Source organism: Halichoerus grypus, chromosome 3 (assembly GCF_964656455.1).
Source record: "Halichoerus grypus chromosome 3, mHalGry1.hap1.1, whole genome shotgun sequence".
Classification (NCBI taxonomy): domain Eukaryota; kingdom Metazoa; phylum Chordata; class Mammalia; order Carnivora; family Phocidae; genus Halichoerus; species Halichoerus grypus.
The window spans coordinates 134,648,211-134,675,617 of record NC_135714.1 but is presented as its reverse complement, the minus strand read 5'-3'; the positions used below and the strand labels follow the sequence as shown (position 1 = coordinate 134,675,617).

Below are 27,407 nucleotides of genomic sequence, written 5' to 3'. Positions count from 1 at the left end.
TGTTGTTAAAGTCACCCAGTCTGTGGTTATTTCTTATACTAGCTCCAACAGACTAAGACACATAGGTGGAGAAGTAGCCTGGGAAATTATTAGAGAGCAAGAAAGATGCTTATTCAAGTCCCATACCCTATATATGGTGAGAGAAAATAAACAGGGCCCACCTGAAACAGATGCAGTTTGACAGCTACTCACAGTTTGGTATGGAACTTAAACACTTCTCTGAAGAGCTCTGATTAAGTACAGGCAAGGCAGGGGAAGGAATAAAACAAATAAAGCTTAAGGATGTTATGGTTTCATGTATAATGCCATGGGCACCCCAGGGGGCACAGAGGAAACATGTGGAAACATACGGAAAGGAGGGAAGTAGAGGAGGTTGAGACACGGGAGTGGAAGAATGAAAGAAGAGCTGGGATTTGGGCTGGGATGAACAATGATGGCTCATGAATAGATACCAAGATAGGATATTCTGCAAGTGCTAAACCCCCCTGGAGGACAAGACTGACCTAGCCTATGTGCAAGGAATTAGATTCAGCCTGAATTAGGAGTAAACCCAAAAGGATTGGACTAAGTGAATAGGGAGGCAGCTGGGTGTGTTTCCTTCCTGCACCATTCAGCACATAGAAAACAGGAGTTGTTCTTGATGAATTCAATGATGAGGTGGGGGAGGCCTATATAGTTCATTTTATGAGGTGGGGCAGAATGAACCTGGGGTATATACAAGAATGGGAGTGTTTTTTCAATGAATAGCATACAAATAAATAAATGGAACAATCTGTTGAGACTAAGTTTTTCTCTGTGGGCCATCTGGTTCATATCAATTAGCACACACTTATTTTTTTGATCCTTAAATAGGCATTCTCTCAAAGAGCTCCTAATGTAACCTTAATGTGAAACTGTTCCATATATATATAAAATAGGTACCCTTTAGTACTTCCAAAAGGGCAAAATATAGTATGTCTTAATTGCAAATAAAACACCAATTGCTATTATACTGTATGTATGTGTATATATACATATACAAATATATATATATATTCACCTACACCTATACACACACACACACACACACACACACACACACTCATTTTTTACTTTAGTATCTTCCCAGCATTATACTTGTCAGGTGCCAAGTGTTTAACAGATGTTTCTTCATATATGCATAAATATTACAGCTACAACATACAATATGTTGCCTTTAAGAAGAGTTCAATATAATTTTGTTACTTAGAGGTTGGCCTCATACATTTTTAATATGAATTCAGAATGCAACACATTATCATTTACATAGAATTGTGTTAATTGGATAGTTTGATTAATTGAGACTAACCATTGTGGTCAGGACGTAGTTGGATTACCAATCTTCAAAGAATTACAGTACAATAAAATATATTAACAAGACAATTCTACTGAACATAATTTAGTATTCCTGCTATGTTTCAGAAAGAAATTCAGAATCATGCAGTTCTCCAGGATAATCATTATGAGCATTAATTATCTTTTATTAGTACCATACATGCATGAGTTATAAGAGATTGAGTTCAATTTGAACAATATGGGTAACATATCTAGGAAATTCTTCCCTGTATTCTTTTTCAAAAATTCTGAAATATTCTCACTTATCTATTTTTATAGGATAAATGTAGAATATGTGGATTCTGAATTTTTGGCATTATTGTATTCTGTTACAACCTAATGTTTAAATTATGGACTTCCAAGTAAATATTCCAAAGATTCTTTTTACCTACCAATAATATTTTAATATGCAAGTTATAGTTCCTGCTGTTCTTTCGATCCTTAAATTATTTTATATTCAAAATCAATCTCAATGATTATGGATGCTAAAATACCTAAAGGGCAGAAGTAATATGCACCTATTGTCAAAGTGTCAGTGTATATTTTAGCCAAACACTCATTATTTTAATAAGGGCAACTTCCTTAGCAATAGGTTTAGTGCCAGAAATAGTTTAGTCGTAGTAGTAGAGGTAAAATGAGATAAAAATAACCATAATTTATTGCATTTACTATGTGCTGGGAACTCTGCTGAGCCCTTTACATATAATGATACATTAAATCATCACAATAACGTGGTTGTCATTGCTACCCATGTTTTAGAAATAGGGAAACTGAGGCCCGCAAATGTTAAAGAACTTGCCAAGATTTACACTAGTAAATAGAATTCTAGCCTAGATTATGTGTTTCCAAATCCTTGCCTATAACGGGCTATAAAAGGCAGACTTACATGTTATAATTGGTCATTCTTACATTATTTTTATTCCTTCTTTAAAAATAGGGTACCCGAGAAAAAATTCTTTGACCAGGTGTGCAGGGCTGTACATGGCAAACCCAGGACTGTAACCCAGGTCCTATTACTCCCCGTCCAAAGGATCTTTCTACTACCCACTCCTGCTTCCCTAAAAGTTTTTGTACAATACTGGCTTTTGTCTTAGTTTAGACCCTAAGATTATTTTTATATCATGCATGTCCTACATATAGTCCTTAGGAAATTTCACATTTTTATTTGACATTTAAATTAATTCATCTAGAAATTTGAAAGCTTCTAAGATGCCAGTGGACGGATTGGAAACTCCAACGATTTTTGAATGAAAGGGCTTTTGAGTATACAAATGAATGAACCAGACAAGTGCAGCTGTGTTTAGAATGAGGCTTTATAATAGTCCAAGGCAGAATTTATTAGGTATTCCCTCTTAATGAGTTCCATATAATTCTCTCAGTTAATATGTTAAAGATCATCTTTGTAGCTGAGGAGCCTGAAGATTCTAACTTAGATTTATAAAAAACGCTTACGTTTTGTTAGTAAAGCAAGCAGATATGATGCTGCCATCGTGTGCTAACTTCGTGTCCGAAGGAGGAGATCCCTAAAAGCTATATGGCGTGAGGTTGTAGTCCTAAAAGAGAAGTGGACAGGGTGTTTACTATTGTTAAATGCCATTTTCTTCCTGCTACACTTCCAACTCTAATAAACACTTGAACGAACATCCCATGGGAACATACAATAAACTGAGCTGAGCTTTTTCAAAAATTAAAATCATTTGCCTCTTCAACTTGTTTACCATTTCACAAAATGGGGTTCTGTTATGTCTCATCAATGGCATAGGGTGAGGCAATGCTAATGGACTAATAAAATCCCTATTTGATGAGGTAATTGGGAAAGGACCTGTAGTTTGACTGCATTCTTTCTAGAGGGGAGCGGAGGGCTCTGATTCCTTTTGACCACCTCGCTGTGAATATTAATTGAACTGCAGTTGCCTCAGGCTGCAAATTGGGATTTACTGAAAAATGTTTCAAGTTATAGGATTAAGATCAGATGGGAGTTTTAGTTAAGAGGCAAACATTAGGTAAAGTGCATTACATCATCAGCTAAGGAAATTTTACTATTCATTAGTTCCTCAGCAATGTTAACTAGGAAATAAAATGCAAATAGCACCCTAACATTTTTAATTGCAATGTTTCTGCACTTTACATATCATCATTTTTTTTTTAGTTAACATCTAGCTTCAAAAGTCTACCATCTATGGTAAAATAGCTTTTATTTAGCTATATTAAACTATTTCTTACTTTTCTTGAAGACAGGTCTTTTTCTTTTAGACAAATGAGTTTGTTCCTTCTTCTCGTGCTTTGGTAATATGCATTATGCATTCTGATTTGTATTATAGTGGTCTGTGTATTTAGCGTATCCACTTCCTTCTCACACTACTGACTCTCATTTAAGAATGGAGTCCTGGTCTTTACAGTTTTGGGCTAACACAATACCTTTAGCATATTAAGTACCCAATAAGCATTTACTGATCTACAATTTTTTTTTCAGTATTCTATTCTAAGAGGGTTTAGAGAGAATTGTTTTGGGTGTGATATGTGAGATTTGAGAAATTTTAAAGTATTTGTGGAAATGTAAATGTATTTATTGTTTAGAATATAGAAATTCCAATTTTCTCATTGTTCTTGCTGGGTAAGAACAAAATAAAATAATATATAAGCATATATAATAATATAGGTGTATAAATATAGAGAAAACATAAAATTTATTAAATGTAAAATATTAAGTTTATGTATATATGTATATACACACACTAAGGTTATAACCAACCTTGAATATGGCATCCATATTATCCATTAATATTAATTATTAATTATTAATATAATTAATAATAATTATTAATTATTAATATAATTAAACAGACAAGAAAGTCTGTTTAGCGAAAAAAGGGGGGTAGGTAGTGAATGCTAAATTTTTGATACATGATGTAAACATATGCATTTAATTTGAAAATATAATTGGAATAAATCTGCGATTCTAAAGCATGGTAATAATATTCTAACAAGAAAGCCTTAAGGGCGCCTGGGTGGCTCAGTCGGTTAATTGTCTGCCTTCAGTTCAGGTCATGGTCTTAGGGTCCTAGGATCTAGGCCGGCATTGGCTCCCTGCTCAGTGGGGAGCCAGCTTCTCCCCCTCCCTCTCCCTGCCGCTCCCCCTGCTTATGCTCTCTCTCTGTCAAATAAATAAAATCTTAAAAATAAAAGCCTTGATTACAAGTTATAGAAAATACTTCAAACTATTTCTCATCTTAGGCTTGGTACTTTAAAATTTTATATTCAACTATTTATGTAAACTGAAACTTTCAGTAATACAGATGATAAATTGAGTTGTTTTTAGAGCACCTTAATTTGAACATTGCATGTGTAATGGGAAATAGTTTTAACTTCGTTTTTCAATAGAGATGCAACCATATGACTAAAAGACAATGTTGAGGGAAAACATACTAGTTAAAATGAGTAAAGACATGACGTCCAAGAGTGGCACACTTAAAAGAAATAGTGAAACATAAAATAAACCACTTCCCTAAAAGGAAAGGTACCTGGCTGAACTCAGCACTCCAGTCATTGTTAAACATGACACATAAAGGTCAAAATCAGTTTGGTTGGAGTTTAAGATGTGAGGAGAGGGGTAGTATGAGAAATAGCTTCAGGGATAAGTTAAACATTTAATAGGAGAAAATTTTATGTCAGAGAGAGGACTTTTTACTTAGTTCTTTGGGCAACACAAGACACCAGAAATATTTGAGCAGAATGCCATGATCAAGCCTTATTTTAAAGAATTTATTATCATGATAATTAAGTGAAATATATTGGATTGGACCTTGAAACAAAAAAAAAAAAAGCAGGGCAAATGGTAAATTTGAATAAGGTCTCTAGATTATAGCCTTGTATTAATGTTAATTTCTTGATATGGGTAACTGATACTGTGGTACCATGTCCTTGCTTAGGAAACATACACTAAACTGTATAGAGGTAAAGGGACATCATATCTGCAACTTTATCTTAAATGTTTCAGAAAAAAATGTCTCAAGTACACACACACACACACTCACACATACACACGCAGTAGGAGGGGAATAAAGTAAGTATGATAAAATATTAACATTTAGGGAATCTGGATAAATGGTAAACAGGAATTCTTTGGAATATTTTTGCAAGTTTTCTAAAATTCTGAAACAATTTCAAGAAAGTTTTTTTTTTTTTTAAGATTTTACTTATTTATTTGACACAGAGAGAGAGCACAAGCAGGGGGAGTGGGAGAGGGAGAAGCAGGCTTCCCACCAAGCAGGATGCCCCATGCAGGGCTCAATCCCACAACCCTGGGATCATGACCTGAGCCAAAGGCAGACGCTTAACAACTGAGCCACACAGGCGCCTCTCAAGAAAGCTTTTAAAAAGAAAAGTAGTATGTCAATGACACCAAGTAGGTTAAGAGATGACTAGGTTGTGAGAGTTTGGATATATCATGATGAAAATCAACATTAGTAGCTTTTTGGAGGGAAATCTGGAGAACACCCCCAAATTTAAAATGTATACATCTTTAAACTCAGCAACTCCACTTCTGGCATCTGCGTCATGGAAGTATACTCATATGGCACAAAGATACTTATTGCAATAACCATTTTGTATTAGAAAAGTAAACCAATCAAAATTTCTGCTACATTCAAGCACATTCACGCTATAGAATTAATTAGGAGACAGAGGATAAATTTATGAACGTCCAATATGTCCTCACACAGAAAGATCTCCAAGACACAGTAAATTAAAAATAAAGAAATTGCAAATCTATACATATGGTAAAATCCCCTTTATGTTAAATCCCATTGAACTAAATTATCTTTTATATTTAAACCTGGACAGAGTTGTAAATGCCTAGAGTAAGGTGATGACCTCTGGGGAAAAGGAGAAGAGCTTGAAGAAAGAAGAACCTGACAGCAACTTTTAGTGCTCACTCTGAATACATCTTGCTTTCTAATACATCAAGGTATTCATATCTTACTTGGATAATTAAAAAAATTAATATCCCACGGTTAGTTCAAAAATAAGCTTACTTGGATAATTAAAAAAATTAATATCCCACGGTTAGTTCAAAAATAATAATATCCCACGGTTAGTTTAAAAATAACCACAACCTGGTTGCCTCAGTCTGTGCAGCATGCAATGCTTGATTTCAAGGTTGTGAGTTAAAGCCCCATGTTGGGTATGGAACTTACTTAATCAAAATAGTAATAATAATAAAATAATAATATAATAATAATCAGCGGAGGTAGAGTGGAGCGAGATTAAAAACTGCTGTAGCAGTCTGAAAAAGAATGGGAAAGGGCAACTGAGTTAGACTTGTGTCAGCAGAAATGGAGAGGAGGAGGTGGTAGGGTGAGAGGGAAAATCTCTACACCTTTTGAAAGGGTGTAGTGAGAGAAGGAAGGAAGATTTAATATGGCTGATTACAATAGTGACATCTTTAACAAGAACAGAGAATAAGAAAACCTACTGATTTGTGAGGAGAAGATAATTTTTATTTTGGAGACACTGAATCTGAGATACTGATATCCAGGTAGATATACTGCAAGTCTCCCAGAAAGATATAATATTTAGAGACACAGACCAGAACTACCCTGGGGTTAAGCGACTAAATCCTTGAGGTAACAATTATAAAACAACTGTAAGTGGACACGGATTGTACTTCTTTGTTATGAGCACGGTCTAATGTTCCATTTGAAGTTATATAACACATTTAGTCCTGGAACAGCTACATATTTATAGTTGTGTATTAAAATTGATCTTAAGAGGTGACAATATTATATCACAGAAAGGAATTCATTCACATTTTTTTCAATAAATTCTTGCATAATGAAACCTGTCTTCCATTTGGTACATTTCCCACTTAAAACTCTGTATCTAAATCAAACTCCTGAATATGAATGAAATTTGCAAGAACATAGAAAACGTATTATAAGCAAATATAATTTTTATAAGTAAAAGTTGTAAATGGTTTAAGTCCTACTCAAGGCATTTTTTCCTATCGCAATTCCATTAAAATGTTACTGCCCTGGGTCCTCACAGGATATTCAAGTCCATTGGTGGGGTTACTTATGGCATTTTAAAACGATTCAGATGGCTAAGTTTTTGCAACTAGGGGGTGCTGAAGGACTACAGAGGATTATATTACATCTTATTTTTTAAAAATTTGGTAATCAGTGAAAATCTTTTAAAAAATTAAAGTCTTTAATAAAATAGCATTGAATTACATATAGCGATTTGCATAAACAGTATTTAAACACATTTTATCATTGAATTGACCATATAAACTCTCAGCTGCAACAAAACTCTCCAAATAATGTAAATATACTTACTTGGTCTTACGTTTGTTGTTATATGAATTATGGATAATTCCAATTTCAGCTATGGAGAAATAAAAAGGTACACTGGATTGATCACTAGGAAATGGGAGACTTATAGACCAGAAGGTGCCTATTTCAGGTTCAAACAAGATCAAAGTAAATAAATCTAAGGAGTCTAGACTTTTAGCAAGAAAGAAAATACAACTATCAATGAGACCTAACTTAAACAAAGATATTACATACTTAATCTTTAAATGTTTTATAGCAAATCCAAAAAGTATTCAAATAAAAAAAGAAACAAATTCAGAAAAAAAATTTACTTAAAAATATGTAAGCATTTTAATAAAGAAGTTAAAATCTTCCAATGATTTTTTTTTCCCCCAAACTCAAGTTACTTCCAGGAATAGGGTATTTTCCTCTTTGTTTCTTAAAAATTATGTGAAATCACATATCCTTTATTATAGTCCAATTTAAAATATTTATGACTCTTTAAGGCACAATGATTTTATATATTCTGTATCAACAAAATGAAATCCATGAAAATACATTTAGGCTTTAAGGTGGATTAAATAGAATTTCTTTTGTCAGAAATATTTAATAAATGTATCTATCCTTTATTTTTATCAGAAGTCAGAATTCCCTATGAATTTATGTAAATCTAGATTTCCCTTTGTTTCCAAAATGCTGACTGTGTTTCATAAGCTGGCATTTTGACAAAACAGGCACACTTTAAAATGAGCTGATTTTACAAATTAGTAATTTTTTGAACTTTATTTCTCCACATAATTATAGTTGATATATTTCTACTTACAAAGTTTAAACAATATGTAATATAATTTTGCTTAATCTGTGATAATACCATCTAAAATTGTACAAGAATAAGATGGCTTTCTCTGAAAGTTACAAGGAAGGAAATTTGAAATACTACATACATTAGAACGGTGATCATAACAGGATCCAGCGTGCACATCATTTTATTATCAGAATCATCTGAAGTATCTGCAATTTACACTAACTGAAGAGAATTGTTTGGATTTTATTTTATGTAGTATGCTTATCCTTCATTTATTCCTAAAGCAATGTGTTTGCTATACATATATACATCATTAGTAGAGCACAGAAGTAACAAGATCATGCTGCCATTCAAAAGTAAGGTGCCACATTTTTATTACAATCAAATGGCATCCAAAATGCAATATATTGCTATGAAAATGCAAAAAATTTTCAGATTGGCATTTATGGATGAGGCCGGTCACAATGAAATGGCATTTTATTTTACACAAATGAAAAAGATCTATCATAAATATATAGACCAATATATAACATTGAAGAACAAGAAGCAGAAAGGAAACAATGCTCTTGCATAAAGATCAATTCGCTTTGCTGCTGTTGGAATAACAGGTTTGGCAGGGGGCGGCTTCTTGTTGTTCTTTGCCTGAGATTTCCCAAGCCCATTGTTGACTTCAATAGGTTTTCCATAGCAGTCATAATTGGATAATTCAAAATCTCTTGGTAAGCTTCCAACAATGCTGAAGTCATTAGACCTCAGGTCAGACTTGGAAGTGCAAACCTTTTTGCATCTCGTCTCTCCAACCTGAGAATAAAAGTTAAGGACAGAGTACATTTAGCATTTTTCTATTCATAAAACATCTCTTCAAAAGGATATTTTAAAAATCTGATGGTTTAATCAGTTGACTATTATCCCTGTTTGACAAAAAGAATCAATAGTAACTGATTATGCCATCAGATTACCTGAACATTTAGGGGTCTAAAATGTTGCCCATATAACAAGGCTTATGTCATGGAATAAAGTTTTGATAGGTTACTTTATGTCAAGAGACTCAAAGTGCAGATCAACATTTATCTTAGGTGCTCCCAGGCTTGTGAGAGTTTTCAGTTGAAATACCAATAAATTACAATCCAATATTTAACCCTGACACAGGCCATATTACCACAATACATGGATTACAGAAATCTTCTGGTACTTCTAACCTTTGACTTCTCCATGGATTCTATTTCCAAAGATGGTGGTTTATAAATGACTGAGGCATTTATCTCTTCAACGAGACAGACTCTGTCTCTAAACTGCATTCACAAATAGGAACTAAAAGATGGTCACAGTGATCATGAATCAAAGATCTACTGATGAAAGGCATTCATTTCTAATTTGTTGATTAAAGTGGATTAGCCAACCACACTCAGAGAATCCAAAGAAATTGTGTATATTTCATCCAGATCATATGTCACAGAGATTATTCAGTTGACAATCTCTGAACTATTAAATTTAAATCCATTCTATAATATACAAAATAATTATTTCACATTGAACTCTCTCCAGCAATCAGAAATGCTCTCAGAAAAAAAAAAAAAAAAGATGCCAACCCCAACGTCTTAAGATAGCACTGATATTACAAAAGGCCACAGAAGGGTAAGCTCTTGACTCTACCGCTTAATTTCCTACTGTTCCTAATCCTGAGTTCTGTGATCCGCTTTTGGAATCTCCATTATTGATATTTATTGCTTTTACTGAAAAAGGAAACCTGTCATTATATACTGTTAGTATACTATAGCTACTCTAGGTTTTGTCTTATTAGTATAATACAATGATTAGTTATATAGATTCTATTTACCTTTTACCAGATTATGGCTGGGTAAAACTCATGCTTAATGTAAGAAGTAACATAAATTATTTCCCAGCAGTATTTCAGGTAGCAGGACCCTATCTTTTATCTGGACAAACACTGAGTCATATCTTCTGGGCAAGAGCCAGATGGCAGTGTTTAGGGGTGGACAGCACATGAAATTAAGATATACTGAGTGAAAAAAAAAAAAGCTAAAATGTGTTTGTGCATATCCCATCATTATACATGTAGATTATTTCCATTTTTTTTCAATTATGAACATGTACTGGTAATGTTATTTTTTAAGCTGGTATATAAGTGTTGGCTTTATTCAGATATACTTTATACCACATAGATATTGTACAATCCTACTGAGTAAGAATTATTAAAAAATATGTTTATATAAATATATATATTATAAATATAATATATAAATATAACTAAACAAAAATACACAAACTATTGATAAGTAGGAATGGGAATTGTGAAGCTGGAATTTTACCTATTTATTTATTTATTATATGTTTTTTGGGGGGAATTTTACCTTTCTTAGTGTTTCATACTAAGAAAAAAAAAGATGTGAAACACCAATATATTAACATATTTAGATGCTTTGATGGAACTTTGTTTTGCTAACAGAGGCCAACCTTAAGAAAGAGGATTCCCCCTCCCCTTTCCTAATGTGCAGTTACAATTTACCAATTGTGAGAAGTCAACTAACTTTAAAAGAGTATGTCTTAATGAGGTAGCTATTTTTGATTGAGCAACCACAGGTCTAGGGTCTAGTCCATATCAACTTATGCACTGTGTCTAGGAAAATATCTGGCATAAAATAGGGACTGGTCAGTTGGAATGAGAACAAAGGTAGCAACTAAATCTAAATTATTTAAATATGACTTTGGGAAATCATATATATATAAAATTATGAATATCTATATATGAATGTTAGAAATATTTGAATATATACACAAATATGTGAATATTGTGAATTATGATTATATATAATAGAAAATATATTTTATATATATATATATAAAATTTACTTTTACACCTTCCATCTAAATTCCCCAAATTGAAATTTTAAAAGGCCATTTTCAGTAAGGAGTCTGTCATTTAAACCCCACCACCATGCACACGCACACAGAGACTCACATTCACTCTCACACACCTTCCTTAAAAGTGTACCAGAAAGAAGACCACATTTAAAGCTCTAATTTTCCAGTGGTATTTGAGGAGTAAGTCTCAGGATATATCAGTGAACTTTTGTGAAGAGTAAAATTGCTGCCTTGATTGGAACAGAGGTTGAGAACAGACTCTACATATCAAATTTTTGCATTTTCCTCAGACTCTCAGAACAATCTTCAAAATCTAGGACTCTATGGATATCCCATCTTGCTTTCTCCCTTTAGAATTCTCTACTCCAAAAGTTTTATTTACTAACTGTACTTTAGAATCCACTTATCAAAACAAAGGGGTATTCTAGCTTCTGCCAATAGACTTAAGAAGCATGCTTATCATTTTTTTTACTTTTTCACAAAGAAAGCCATACATATTTACTATAGAAATGCATTTACTTTAAATCTTATACACAGCTCTCGGTATAGTTTTAGTATCTATAAATAACTAAACAAGTAATCAAATTTATATGATACTATAACCTAAGTCACACATAAATACTTCAAATTTCATAATCTGTTTTATTTACAAAAACATATTCTTAGATTCTGCTAGCCATTTTAACAATTTTAGAATTTAATCTACACAATTTATTCAAAATGTAGACATAAGATGTTATATTTATTCAGAGAGATTATTTAAATATAGTACACGTCAGTAAAAGAAGAATAATTTCTTCCATGTTAAAATAATAACATAGAAAAGCACTCCAAAGAGCTTCAATTTAGTTATACTAAATCTTCAATCATTTAATGTATTAAAATCTCTTCCAGAAATGTATTTGAAGATTCTTTTATTTGAAAAGAGTAGAGTTGTGTGTGTGTACTGAAGGAGAGAACCTCTACTATAGAAATATCTTTTAATTATGTGACACAACTAAATAAGAAATAAGAAGTCCTCAGGTTCCTTAAATAGGTCATGATTCATGGCTGGTCTCACTTTTTCCATTCATTGGAGATTTTACACAAACATAACTTTTTTTAGTTAATACTCTACACGTAATTATCATAATAAATATGTATATAAAAGTACAAAAATATTTACAATGTCATACTATTTTAAGCAATTATAATATCACATCAAGAGGGATTCAATAAACTCCTTATTAATAAGAGCGTAACCCTACATAACACATTCTTAAAAGTGATCTTGGTTATATTAATCTCCAATTTATAATTTCTCAATTTTTCCTCATATAAATATGTGTCTCCTTTACTTTCATCATATAAGCTTGTCACTCCTGAAAATTACTGGTAGCAAAAATGAGGTAGTATGATAATGAAACTGTCAAGAATAAAAAATGATGCAGATAAGAACTTCCTAATGCCTCAAATTATAACCTTTAAGATTTTTTTGTGTGTGTGGTCTTTTTCAGTTTGAGTCACACATTTAAAAGCAAATCTCCTTATGTAATATCTCTTGACCAGAAGACTTACAGATGATTTCATGGGGATAATGGTATCTTCTGCAGTTAATAAAAATAGGTTCAGAAGGGAATAATCTCTATATATTTTACCAAATTTAAGTCATTCCTTATTTTTTAAAAACCTAACATTACCATGGGAAACAACATCTCATTCATGTATGAACAGCAGGTTTTACGTTTTTAATTGTTCAAATCCAAAGGCAAAGACACTTTTTTTGTCTTTTATTCACAGTATCTTTCTTATGAATAGCACATGGCACATACTAGGCATTGGGAACAGGATGATATTAACAACAGTAGGTCCTCAACATTTTTGTTGAATTTAAAAAAGGGTTATACAAGTAAACAAACAAATTAGTAGGTAAAATACTGTAATGGTTGAGGAAGTACTAAATTTGGGGGGTAACCTAGATAATTATGTATGTATGACAACAAATTTATATATGCAGGCAAAATTATAAAAATATGCTAAAAGCTAGATCACATTATCATTGATGTTTCTTATTTCTTACACTTTTAAAATCATTTCTTTCCCTCACAAACACAGTATTATTTTAAAAGATCAGCATGATCAAAAATTACCTATAATCCAAATTTCATTGTGCTTTAATTAATAACTATTGTTATTCTGTTTAAAACAAGTAACATATCATTTTGAAACCATACCCCAGAGGGTTCATGAGGTTGAAACTAGCAGAAAGTTTAAAGCTTGTTTTTCAGAGAATTGTTTCTCCCTAATCAGCTATTGTGTCTTTTCAGACCCTACTAACAGATCCACTAGCTGTTTCTGCAGAAGCCTGAACTCAAGGTCAACTGATATGGTGCCAGCCTATGAACAAGCAAGGCCCCACATTCCTTAACAGAGATAACGAGACTAAGACCCCATTCCAGTCTATACCAGCTCTCAGAGCATGTCCATAGCCCCTTCTCCTTGTCCTAAGATAACCTCCTGATGTCAGGGGCTGAATTTTGCCTCCTTCTGGTGTTAAGTCCCCACCCCAAAGTGAACATGGGATTTATGTTACATATATGTTTGCTCATATGTATGGTTCATCTTTCCTCATGAATAGTCGTAAGTTTCCCTGCCCTTTTCATCAATATGTATGTAATCTCCTACCCTGAATTTCCCCTTTAAAAACCCCATTTCTTCGCCTGGAACCTCAGAGATGGTCCTTGGACACCAATCCGCCATCTTCCCAGGTTGCTGGCCTCCTAAATAAAGCAATCTTTCTTTTCCAACCAACACTTTTCTCTTGAGTACTTCCTTTTGAGTGGCAAGCAGCCGAACTTGGGTTTCAATAACAATTTCATTGAAATTACCTTGCAAAAGTTTATGTTTTGAAAGCAAAGTACACTGGAACAAGTGCATTTTGAAATCAGAAACTATTTTTTCACAGCAAAACCACTAAATTAAAAAGACAACAATTTTTTAATTTCTCTTTTTTATATTCTTTTATGTCAATGTGTAACAGTCTTATGAATTTATCAAGCTTACACATTTGCTCTAAGTTTGACGTATATATTAAAGATGCTATTTTTTTACTCATTCTCATTTTGAAGTCTATCTCAGGATACAAATATTACATAGGTACAATGTTCATTTTAGAAATTGCATTTGGCCTGTAAGCAATAAGAATAATTTACATTTATTTCTGGAGATTAAAATTTCTGGTCAACTTTTAAACTCCCTAAGCATCACTCTATGACTTTTTTGTAGCAAAATGTAATAGTTTCAGAATCCAAACACGTGTGTTTCTGTTAGCAACCCTAAACACAATAAGAATTAAAATACAGAAGTTCTTAAATATGTTGAACGTTTCTTCATTGGGTAATTATTTTAATGCCTGAAAGCTAAATTTAAAAAAACATGATTCTTTTTTTTTAATTTTATGTTATGTTAATCACCATACATTACATCGTTAGTTTTTGATGTAGTGTTCCATGATTCATTGTTTGCGTATAACACCCAGTGCCCCATTCAGTACGTGCCCTCTTTAATACCCATCACCAAGCTAACCTATCCCCCACCCCCCTCCCCTCTAGAACCCTCAGTTTGTTTCCCAGAGTCTATAGTCTCTCATGGTTCATCTCCCCCTCTGATTCCCCCCCCTTCATTTTTCCCTTCCTACTATCTTTTTTTTTTTTTAACATATAATGTATTATTTGTTTCAGAGGTACAGGTCTGTGATTCATCAGTCTTACACACTTCACAGTGCTCACCATAGCACATACCCTCCCCAATGTCTACCACCCAGCCACCCCATCCCTCCCACCCCCACCACTCCGCAACCCTCAGTTTGTTTCCTGAGATTAAGAATTCCAAAAAACATGATTCTGGGGAGAATTCAAGATGGCCTAGGAAGATCCTGATCTCATCCCTCCCATGGACCTAACAGATCTACATCTGCATATGGAATAATTCCCTCTGAAGGGGATCAAGAAATTGGATGAATAGAGCCCCTGCAATAAGCAACATCAACAAAATGGGTAGAAGAGGCAGAGATACGGTCTTGCTGAGGGAAAAAACCACACCTCAGGCACAGCACTCCATGTTTAGGAGGGATCTCAAAGGTATAGAGCTTTATCCTGAGGAGTGAAAGATGTGAGCTCCATATCATGCAACTTAACCCTTAGATTCTGCACAGGAGACATGAGTCCCCAAAATACCTAACCTCTGAAAACTAGTAAGGAATATGGCCAGGAAAACTATGGAACCATAGTAACAGAAAAACCCACTCTTAAAAGGCTCAGGTGCTGACTCACTTGACATGGAAACCAGTGCAAGAACAGGAGACAGCTGAGCCTCTCTTCCCCCAGGAACTTAGACACTGGAGGCAGCCATTTTTACTATCTTGTTCTGCCATGCTGATGCTGGCATTGGTGAACACCATTTTGGAATCCTCCCTCTAGACTGCTAATGTCGGAGGGCATGCCCCATAAAGGGCATCAAACAACATGTGCCTTGGTCAGGCCTTGCAGCTGACAAGACAATAACCCCACCCACCGTACACCTGCAGCAGTCAGAGCCAGGCACCCTAGCCAGTTGGGCCAGGGGCCACTCCCACCTACCACATGCCCACAACAGTCATGTCCCCACCTCAACAGTAGGGTGCACATAGCCTACACAGGGGGTACTCCTGGAACACCTGGTTCTGGTGACCAGGAGGATTTGCACTTCTGGGCTCCACAAGACAACACCTACATAAGACCACTCCTTCAAGACCAGGAAAAGGAGCTCAACTACTTAATACTTAGTAACAAACACAGAGAGTTAGGCAAATGAAGAGACAGAGGAATATGTTCTAAGTGAAAGAACAAGACAAAATCTTGGTAAAAGAACTTAATGAAATGGAGTAAGCAATCTACCTGATAAAGAGTTCATAGTAATGGTCATAAAAATGCTTACCAAACTCAGGAGAAGAATGAATGAACACAGTGAGAATTTCAACAAAGAGATAGAAAATATAAGAAAGCACCAACCAGAGCTGAAGAATGCAATAACAGAAATGATAAATACACTAGAGGGAATAAACGGCAGATTAGATGATACAGAAAAATGGATCAGTGATCTGGAAGTCAGGATAGTGAAAATAACCCAAATTGAACAGCAAAGAGAAAAAATAATTTTAAAACTGGATAGTGTAAGGGACTTCGGGACAATATCAAGTATACCAACATTCACATTAGAACTCATACCACTCAATATCAAAAAACACAATCCAGTTAAAAACTGGGCAGAAGGGGCATCTGGGTGGCTCAGATGGTTAAGCGTCTTTCACCCCCACCTAGCAGAAACAAACTGCTTCCCCTCTTCTACACTGGGGATGATGTCATAGGAGGCCTAGCAGAGAGGCAGGACTTTTATCACCACAAAGTGGTAACAAGGGCATTCCCCCTGTAGTATCAGTGAAGATCACACAGGGTATTAAAAACTCCCAATCCCACCCTGCAATAATGAAGAGACCCCATCCTCACTGTGTGAGGATCTGGACTTCTACTTCTGGAAGTACTGATGCATCACCCTTCCTTCTCCTGGAAGGACACAGTCAGAGAAAGCCAGCTAAAACAAGAAAGGAAAGTTTAAACAAGATTCAGAATCTCATAAAATAATATGAAAATGTTCAGGTTTCAGTAGAAATCACTCATCATACAAAGGACTAGAGAAGATCTCAAATTGAATTTTTTAAAAATACGATCAGTAGATACCAACACCAAGATGAAAAATGTATTAGAATTATCTGAGAAATGTTTTAAAACATGGATGATAAAAGCGTTTCAATCAGGTATTATGAACATTTGTTTGAAACCTTTGAAAAATAGAAAGCCTGAGCAAAGAAATACAAAATCTTGGGAAGGGAGGGAGGGAGGAGGGAGGGAGGGAGGGAGGGAGGGAGGGAGGGAGGGAGGGAGGAAGGAAGGAAGGAAGGAAGGAAGGAAGGAAGGAAGGAAGGAAGGAAGAAAGAGTAAGAAAGAAAAAGAAAAAAGACCAAATGGAAAGTTTAAAACTGAAAAATACATTAAGCAAAATATAAATCTCAGTGGGTGAGCTCAACAGAAAAATGGAAGGGGCAGAGGAAAGAATCAGTGAATTAGAAGATATAACCAAAGAAATTATCCAGTCTCAACAAAACAGAGAATATCAACTAGAAAAAAATGAAAAGCCTTAGGGATCTGTGGGACTATAACAAAGGATCTAACAGTTGTGTCATCAGAGTCTCAGAAAGATGGGAGAAAGAAAGCAGATCTGAAAAGGTACTAGAGAAAATAATAGCTGAAAACTTTCCAAATTTGCCAAGAAACATAAGCCTATATTAAAAAAAAAATTTTTTTTAAGATTTTGTTTATTTACTTGAGAGAGAGCGAGCACGCACGTGCAAGTGAGTGCACGCTCAGGGGAGGGGCAGAAGGAGAAGCAGGTCCCTTGCTGAGCAGAGAGCCCGAGGTGGGACTCGATCCCAGGATCCCGGGATCATGACCTGAGCTGAAAGCAGATGTTTAACCCACTCAGCCACCCAGGCGCCCCTTTAAGTCTACATTTTTAAACAAGCTGAACAAATCCCAAACAGGATAAACGCAAAGAAATCCACACCAAAACATAGAATTTAACTTCTGAATAATAAAGATCAAAAGAAGTCTTGAAGGTGGCCAGAGAAAAATGACAGTTTACCCTCAGGGGAAAAACCATATGAATTAAGTGGGGTTCTCATCAGAGGCCACAGAGGCCAGAAGGAGGTAGCACAATGTTTTTTATGTGCTAAAGGAACTGTCAACACAGAATCCTATACCTAGTGAAATTATCCTTCAGAAATGAAGGGGAAATCAAGACTTCCTCAGATGAAGGAAAACTAGAACAATTTGTTACCAGCAGCACCACCCAAAGTAATGGATAATGGAAATTCTCTAAAAGTAAACAATGGAAGACATATCAGAAAAAAAGCAAGAACATGGTAAGCAAAAAGATACATAAATACAATAAGCTTTCCTTCTCCCTCTCAGTTTTCTAAACTATGTTTGATAGTGAAACAAACAGTATAACACTTTCTAATTAGGTTCTAAGAAATATTTACAGTTCTATCATAAACAGAAAGTTAAAGGGATGTTAAAGAATGTAATGTTTCTACACATCACACAAACTGGCAAAATAATGACACCAGTAGACCGTAATAAGTTATGTACATGTAATTAGTACCTAGAACAACCACTAAACAAGATAGACAAAGAGATACACTTAAAAACAATATAAAAAACTCAAAATGTCATTCTATAAAATGTTTAAGTAACCTTCATGAGAGCAAGAAACAGAAAAGAGGGAGATAAGAAAATGAAACAGAAAGCAAACAAAACAGTAGACTGAAGCCCTAATATATCAATACTTATATTAAAGTTAAATGATCTAAATATACCAATTAAAATATGAGAGTAGTAGAGCAGATTAAAAGTCATAAATCAACAATATATGTTGTCTACAAGAAACTCACTTCAAATATAATGATATAGACATGCTGGATGGAAAAGGATGGAAAAAGACATGCCAAATATATGCCCTCCCTAAGGTCATGATAGCTCTGTATTAATGAAAATTATGTACTCATTCTTCATAAAGGGATTTAGGGTATGAACGAGTTATAAGGCCTGAAAAGCCCTCCCACAAAGTAGCAACTAACATTGCAGAGAGTCTTGGCTGTAGATGCAGAAAATGAGTTTAATGACTTAACCAGAACAAAAAAAATTTTTTTAATTTTTCTAAAAAATCTAGCTTCAGGCAGCACCACATAAAAACAGTTTGCCCGCTTTTGCATTTAAAAATGTGTATGTGGCATACTTGTCTAACATTCTAGGTAAGGGACATGGTGGTAATTAACAAACAGACTAATGGCCCCATTAAGATGGGGCCATAATATAGGCAGAGGAGGTGATTCGTAATCCATGAAATAGACTATTGCCCCAGAATTTATCAGAATCTAAAGGCACTGCCTATTGTTCTTAGATCTATGATTGAGTGATAAAGCAAGGTCCAATTCTGTAAGCACTTACCACTGGGCTGGACAGATCCCAGACTCTGGGTATAGTTTCTCTAGGAGCCAGTCATCCGATAAATAAGTAGCCTGCCTGACATATTCTGTGTGCAGCTCTCTAACTTGGTGGGGAACAGTAGGGGGTTTTATCAAAAGCATGGGCTCCCCTAAGGTCTTCAGTGATGACAGAATGTCAGTGCTCCCGGCAGTCCTCTGGCCTCTCAGTGATGGCTTAGCAAGTGAGGAACACGAGGAAGGTCTATACTTCGGCAAGATCTCCACGTTCAATGGTAGCCATCAAAGCAGAAATGTACCATGAAACTCCATGGAAAGTCTTCTACAAATTTGATAAGCTGTTGATTTCTTTTTCTTAATTAGTATTTAACCTAAGTGTTTTTTATTTCTTTGCCAAAAAAGTATGCTGTGTACAGTTCCTTTTCCTCTGTGAAAGAAAAATGACAGAACACCAATTCTATCAAACCTTCACACACAGAGAAAAGTATCTTTCTCCTGATGCTGCAGAGAGGATGGGGGAAATAATTTTCCCTGTATAGTTTCATTCTTACCTGCAAAGTGCTAATGTGAACAGGAGTCCCTGTACCATTCACAGTATTCTTTTTAGCAGCATTTCCACCTTTCCCATCTGCTTGCTCAGCCTTAGCAATTCTGGCTTTTTCTGCTTCAACTCTTTTGGGGTTATTCAACATCACCTGGACGACAGCATACTCCACCAGTGAAGCAAACCCAAAAAGAAGACAAGCAATGAGCCAAACATCAAGAGCCTTCACGTAGGATACTTTGGGAAGTTCAGCAGCAAGGGTTGTACACTCGGAGGCCAAGCTGAGTACCGAGAAGATACCTACAGAAACAGAAATGGGAGTTAAAGTTGCTTTTTACCCCTGTGAAATGTCCTGCAAACATTACTTTTTGACAGTATCACTCTCCAGTAAGTTTCAATGCTCCTCAGGTCTCTTTCAAGCTCAAAGAGTATAAAAACAATACTGACATACCTTTTATGTGAGGATTAGTGAATGTAATTGGAGATGTTTGTAAATATTTAATATTTAAAAGTAAACAGAAATTTAAACCAAGGTATAAAAACACAATTTAGATCTGGTTTAAATATTATAGATGTCTAAAACTATTTTGTAGTATCTCAGAGAAAACCATAAAGCTCTCTAATTAGTTATGTCATTTTTCAGCTTTATTTTAGACAGTTATAGAACTGAATTTTACCCCATGAAGAATTATACCTGAGCAAGAATAGAACATACAAAGCAATTTTCTGATAAGGCTCACAATTAAAAAACAAAATCTAATAGAAAAGATAAAGATAGAGCATCCCTGATTATTTCAGGGAAACAAATGATTTCAGCTTTTCAAGGAAAGAATATTATTCTGCTATATGTAATATTAACCATTTATGGAAAGCTAACTAGTTATATATCAATTTAAGTCAAATAATTGTAAGATCCTAAAGGAAAATTGCATTAATTTATGTCCCTCTTTTTCTTTACACTTGCCACACTCCCAGCCTTTCCCTTTTGTCTCTTTCTTCCTTCCTTCATATTTTCAGAAGAGGGGATGGGCAAATATGACCCACTGGCACTGACTATCAACAACACGCTGGGTCAGAAAAAGTCTTATATAATGTTAAGGGAGACTCACTTTCAGCCATGTAGGAAACAGGTGTGCCTTGACTCTGTGAGTCCAATTCACATATGGGGCCAAGTGCACTTTTTTATTCTAGATTTGACCACCACTGAGAATTAATGCATATGTTATCCTAATAAAGATGCACTTGGCTCATTTTCTCTTGCCTTGGGAATATGGTAAGTACTATATTAGAATTAATAATCAGTTAAAACATTGAAAAATGTATTCCATCAGTTGCATTCAGTGGCTCCTAAAAGGTATAGAGTTTGTTGGTTTTTTTTTTTTTTTATGTATTCAAGAGTTAAAACATTCTCTACTAGAAAGGTTTCTAGCAGATGGAAACAATATTACTTAGAATATAAAAATTTGATAAACATCTAATCTGCTATCATACTGACTATCCTTAGTCCTGAAGAAAATTAAGAATTAATTAATAGGATTATTAGGTCTTAATGTTTCTAACCTGGAAGTGGAAAATAACATAAAAATCCAAGGTCCTATCACTTATCGCTTGAAACTACAGTTAATTATACCTATGGGCATTAATTTGGCAAATTATATTTCCAAGTCAATTTTTCTATTCTTAATCAAATGTTATGTGCCAACCTATCAATCAAAAACAAGCCTTACTTAATTCCTTGAGATAGACTATATTGACACACCATTCTCCGTGTTTCCATAGCATTTCACGTTCCTCAATAACACAGAATGTATCAAACTTAGTAGTATACCTGAATATTTTCTGATATATTAGAAACTTCATGAGAAAATGGAGAATAATGTCAGATTATAGAAGATCCTAAAAGCACTATAATGAATTTACCATGTTTGGTAAAAAATATTAAGGAACTGTAAACTGAGGGAAGAGAAATGAAATTAGCAAAAGAATGTTGAATAACATTACTCTGGTAGGGATGTACAAAACAGACAAAGAAAGGAAAAAATAGTAGTTGCAGAAACAAAGCATGAGGAAAAGAAGGACAGAACTGATATAAAAAGGATTTTGAAGAGAACATTTTTAAAAGACTTGGTTATTGACTGAAGGAAGAAGGAAAAGATTGAGACAATTTTCTGAAAAACAGATTACTAGGAAAGTACCCATGAAAGATGGGAAGAAGAGACTTAGAAAAGATAATGACTTTGGTATGAAAATACTGAGTTAGGTTAGACAAAGGCCAAGAAACGCAAAATTGATAACCATGACACAGCACAATGCACTTGAGAGTTTTGTAAAAGGAAAGATAAGCCAATATCATGCAGATGGAGGTCATGTTGAAAATATAGAAAACTTTGCGAGGAAGAAATGCTGGAGTGTCAGAGAAAGAAGACCAAAGAAACAGAGAAGGGATTGCCTTTTAAAAGGAATGATATGACATTAATAGATTTTGGGGAGGGGGGAGAAAGGAGGTATTTATAATCCCAGGTATTAAGTTAGAAACCATGATAGTCAATTCTATTATGGTTTTTATCATTTCAAAGATGAAAGAATAGAAATGGAGATGAGTTATGGAGGAGGAGAATGTGAACATCACTGTGTATGCCTTCTCTTTAGGAAATCATATTAAAATAGGAAATACCCATTTGTTTTTTTTATCCTAAAATAGGAAATCATGGGGCATCTGGGTGGCTCAGTCGGTTAAGTGGCGACTCTTGATTTCGGCTCAGGTCATGATCTTGGGGTGTGAAATTGAGACCTGCCTCAAGCTCTGCACTCAGAATGGAGTCTGCTTCAGATTTTCTCTCTCTCCCTCTCCCTCTACCCCAACCCCCACTCACACACACTCTCTCTCTCTCTAAACAAATAAAATCTTTTTAAAAAATGAAATCTGAGCAAATAATATTTCTTTAGACAAATATTGTGGCATTATCTTAATACATTCTTCAAATAAAATTACTTCACTGGTAAATAATGCATAGTGAAATTTTGTCTGAATTTTAATAAATTATAAACCAATCAGAAGAAATTACACTACTAGGTATCTACTCAAAGAAAATGAAAACTCTAATTTGAAAAGATATATGTACCCCTAAGTTTATTGCAGGATTATTTACAATAGCCAAGATATGAAAGCAAACCAAGTGTCCAATGATAGATGAATGTATAAAGAAGATGTGGTGTGTGTGTGTATATATATATATATATATATATATATATATATATATATACACACACACAATGTAATATTACTCAGCCATCAAAAAAAAATGAGATCTTGCACATTTGCAGCAATGAGGATGGAGCTAGAGAGTATAATACTAATGTAATAACAAATGCCATGAACTGGTCAAGGAATAACTGCAAGTGTTCTCATACCTATCTAAACTCCAAATGATTTTTATCTCATTAAGCAATAAACTATTTATAAAATTCATATATGTGGAATTGTGATTAATAAAATGAAAATTTATTTAGAAGTACTACTAAATTATATTAAGATGTTATCATTTCACAATGCCTTAATCAAAGGATACTAAAAGGAAAACCATTATTAATATTATGTGGGAATCCAAAAATACTTTTTGACATTTCTGTAAGAGATCTTATTCCAGACGAAAAGAGTACAAGAAAGAAATGTATGTATGTGTGGTCTGCTAGAGGTCTGAGTTGTAACCTAAATTATTAATCTTTTTGACTGAAAGTTATTTGTTTAAAAAATTCCTTTTTAGCAGCAGTTAAAGCATTTTATGTACTAGAGAAAGGAAATGTTATGTATAATTTATAAAAGTTACTTCCAAAGTTACTTGCATAGTTACTTCTATACTTAAAGAAGTAGCTAAAGACAAAATTCTTTACCTAAGATTCATAGAGGGAGCTTTCATGTTTGTTAACAATGGAAAAGGTAAATCAAAATGAGATTGGGAGAATGTTGAGCATCTTTTCATGTGTTTATTGGCCCTCTGTAAGTCTTGGAAAAACGTCTGTTCAAGTCTTCTGCCCATTTTTTAACTGGATTTTTTTTCTGTTTCGTTTTGTTTTGTTTTTGTTTTTGTTTTTTTGCTATTGAGTTGTATATGTTTTTGTATATTTTGGATATTAAAGTTATCAGATATATGATCTGCAATCGCTTTCTCCAATTCGGTAGGTTATCTTTTCATTTTATTGATGGCTTCCTTTGCTGTGCAGAAGCTTTTTAGTTTGATACAGTCCCACTTGTTTATTTTTGCTTTTGATTCTTTTGCTTTTGATGTCAGATTCAAAAAATCATCACCAAGACCTATGTCAAGGAGTTTACCCCCTGTTTTCTTCTAGGAGGTTTATGGTTTCAGGTCTTACACTTAAGTCTTTAATCCATTTTGTGTTAATTTTTGTGTATGGTATAAGACAGTGGTCCAGTTTCATTCTTTTGCAAGTGACTGTCCAATTTTCCCAACACTATTGAAGAGACTGTCCTTTCTCAATTGTATATTCTTTGCTCCTCTGCCATAAATTAATTGACCATATATGCATGGGTTTATTTCTGGGCTCTCTATTCTGTTTCATTAATCTGTGTGTCTATTTTTCATGTCAATACAATACTGTTTTAATTGCTATAGCTTTGTAGTATAGTTTGAAATCAGGGAATGTGGATACCTCCAACTTTGTTTTTCTTTCTCAAGACTGCTCTGGCTATTTGGCATCTTTTGTAGCTACATACAAATTTCAGAATTATTCTATTTCTGGGAAAAATGCTATTGGAATTTTGTTAGAGATTCCACTGAATTTGTGTACTGCTTGGAGTAGTATAGACATTTTAACTATATCAATCTTCTAATCCATGGGTATGGAATATCTTTTCATTTATTTGCATTGTCTAATTTATTTCATCAATAACTTGTAGTTTTCAATATACAGCTCATTTACATCCTTGGTTAAATTTATTCCTAAGTATTTTATGCTTTTTAATGCAATTACAAATAGGATTTTCTTAATTTCTCTTATAGCTCATAATTAGTGTAAAGAAACACAATAGATTTTTGTGTGTTGATCTTGTATATTCCAACTTTACTGAATTCATTTATTAATTCTAGCAGTTTTTTGATGGAGTCTTTAGGGTTTTCTGTATATGTCATCTGCAAATAGTGACAGTTTTAATTCTTCCTTTCCAATTTAGATGCTTATCTCTTTTTCTTGCCTAATTGCTCTGGCTAGGACTTCCAATACTATGTTAAATAAAAATAGCAAGAGTGGATATCCTTGTCTTATTCCTGATCTTAGATGAAAAGCTTTCAGGTTTTCACTGTTGAGTAAAAAATTGCCATTTATAACAACATGGATGGAGACAGAGAATATAATGCTAAGTGAAATAAGAGAAAGACAAATACTATACAATTTCACTCATATGTGGAATTTAAGAAACAAAACAAATGGGCAAAAGAAAAAAAAGATGAGAGAGAGAGAGAGAGACAAATCAAAAACCAGACTCTTAACTATAGAGAACAGACTGGCGACAGAGGCAACAAGGATGGAGGGGATGGGTGAAATAGGTGAAGGGGATTAAAAGCACACTTATCATGATGAGCACTGAGTAATATATAGAACAGTTGAATCACTACATTGCACAGCTGCAACTAATATAATACTGTATGTTAACTATACTGGAATTAAAATAAAATTTAAAAACTTAATAAAAATAAAATAAAATAATTATTTTTTTTTAAAAGCAAAACATATTTTTACTTTAAAATCAAGAAATCTCATTCCTGGGTATTTACCCAAGAGTAATGAAAACATATGTCCATACAGAGACTTGTACACAATTATTCATAGCAACATTATTTACAATAACATTATTCAGATTGGAAACAATCTAAATGTCTATCAATTATTGAATGGAAAAACAAACGCTGCTGTATCCATACTATGAAATACTGCTCAGAAATAAGATAGAGCCATGGGGCGCCTGGGTGGCTCAGTTGGTTAAGCGACTGCCTTCGGCTCAGGTCATGATCCTGCAGTCCCTGGATCGAGTCCCGCATCGGGCTCCCTGCTCTGCAGGGAGCCTGCTTCTCCCTCTGACCCTCCCCCCTCTCATGTGCTCTCTCTCATTCTCTCTCTCTCAAATAAATAAATAAAATCTTTAAAAAAAAAAAAAAAGAAATAAGATAGAGCCAAACATAAACATAAGCAACATCATGAATACATGTCAAAAACATAAATATGTCCCTACCCCTTGCCCATTCACTACCTTCTCTCTCTCTTCAAACTCACAATAATCTATCCTATCTCACTGGCAACTCATGATCTTTCTTCCTATTTTATTGAGAAAACAAAATCATTTACAAGCCCCCACTACCATATCTACTCACCTATCTCTGTCTAAACCTATATACTCTGCCTTCTCTCCTGATATTGTAGATAAGGGGACAGTAAACTGATGCACAGGGCACTGGAACACACCAACATCCACTCAAGCATGTACTGTCAACTCCTATTGTTTAGGAGTTGCAACAAAAACCATATGGCCCACAAACATGGAATATTTACTATCAGACCTTTTACAGAAGGAGTTTGCTGATCCCTGGGACAAATCCACTTTGCCCTAGCAAAGGCCAGTCTGTCTACCAGATCTCATCCCCTCTCACTTCTCAAGGACTCTGCTCCTGTACTTCTTCCATCTCTCATTTTTTCCTTTGTTAATGCTTGTTTTCCACCAAAAATAAACATACTGTAATTTTGTCCACCTTAAAAACAAAAACCAGAAACCTCTCAACTCCTATTCCCACCCCAGTTATTTCCTTATTCTCTTTTTCTTTTTACAGTTAACAATCTCCACTGGGTTGTTTATACTGGAGGCCAATAGTTCCTCCCTCCTGTTCTCTCTTGAAGTCACTCCAACCAAGCTTTCCTCTTGTCACTCTGTGGAAACTGCCCTTATCATGGACACCAGTGACTTCCCCAGGTTGCTGAATCCAATGACAATATTTAGTCCCAAACTCACTTGATTTATAAGCAGCTTGACTGATCACTCCCTTCACCTAGAAATGCTTTCTCCATTTGGCTCCCAGGAACCTACATCATGCTGGTTGTTACTCATCTTCTCAGTCTCAAGGGTGGAGTTGTTAGATGTCTTCTGTACCTATACTCCAGTCTCATCATTTTAAAGACAAATACAAACATAAGCAACTTCAGATAAATCTGAAGTTCTGACCACCAGCCTTGATCTCTCCTAAAAACCCCAGACCTGTATATCCAACTGACTACCTGATAACACTACCTAAAAGATATCTCAGATTTAACATGTCCAAAAGAAGCTCCTGGTCTGCCCATCTTCTCAAACCTACTTTACACGAAGCTTTTCCCATCTAATTTAGTGGCAGCTTCATCTTCCTGGATTCTCAGTCAGAAAAACCTTTGAAG

The 27,407-nt window shown here is 34.5% G+C and overlaps 1 protein-coding gene across 2 annotated transcripts in view; it reads right to left on the bottom strand.

Annotated features, from left to right (window-relative positions):
* Positions 1–8,432: 8,432 nt before the first annotated feature.
* GLRB (glycine receptor beta) overlaps positions 8,433–27,407 on the bottom strand; it is an 86,431-nt gene continuing 67,456 nt past the window's right edge. For both annotated transcript variants that reach the window (XM_078069358.1, XM_036088958.2), the window contains 2 exons: positions 19,981–20,273; positions 8,433–9,270 (listed from right to left, as the gene is read on the bottom strand). In XM_078069358.1, the coding sequence (XP_077925484.1) occupies positions 8,974–9,270; positions 19,981–20,273 (590 nt within the window). In that variant the 3' untranslated portion in view covers positions 8,433–8,973. The remainder of the gene's footprint in view (positions 9,271–19,980; positions 20,274–27,407) is intronic.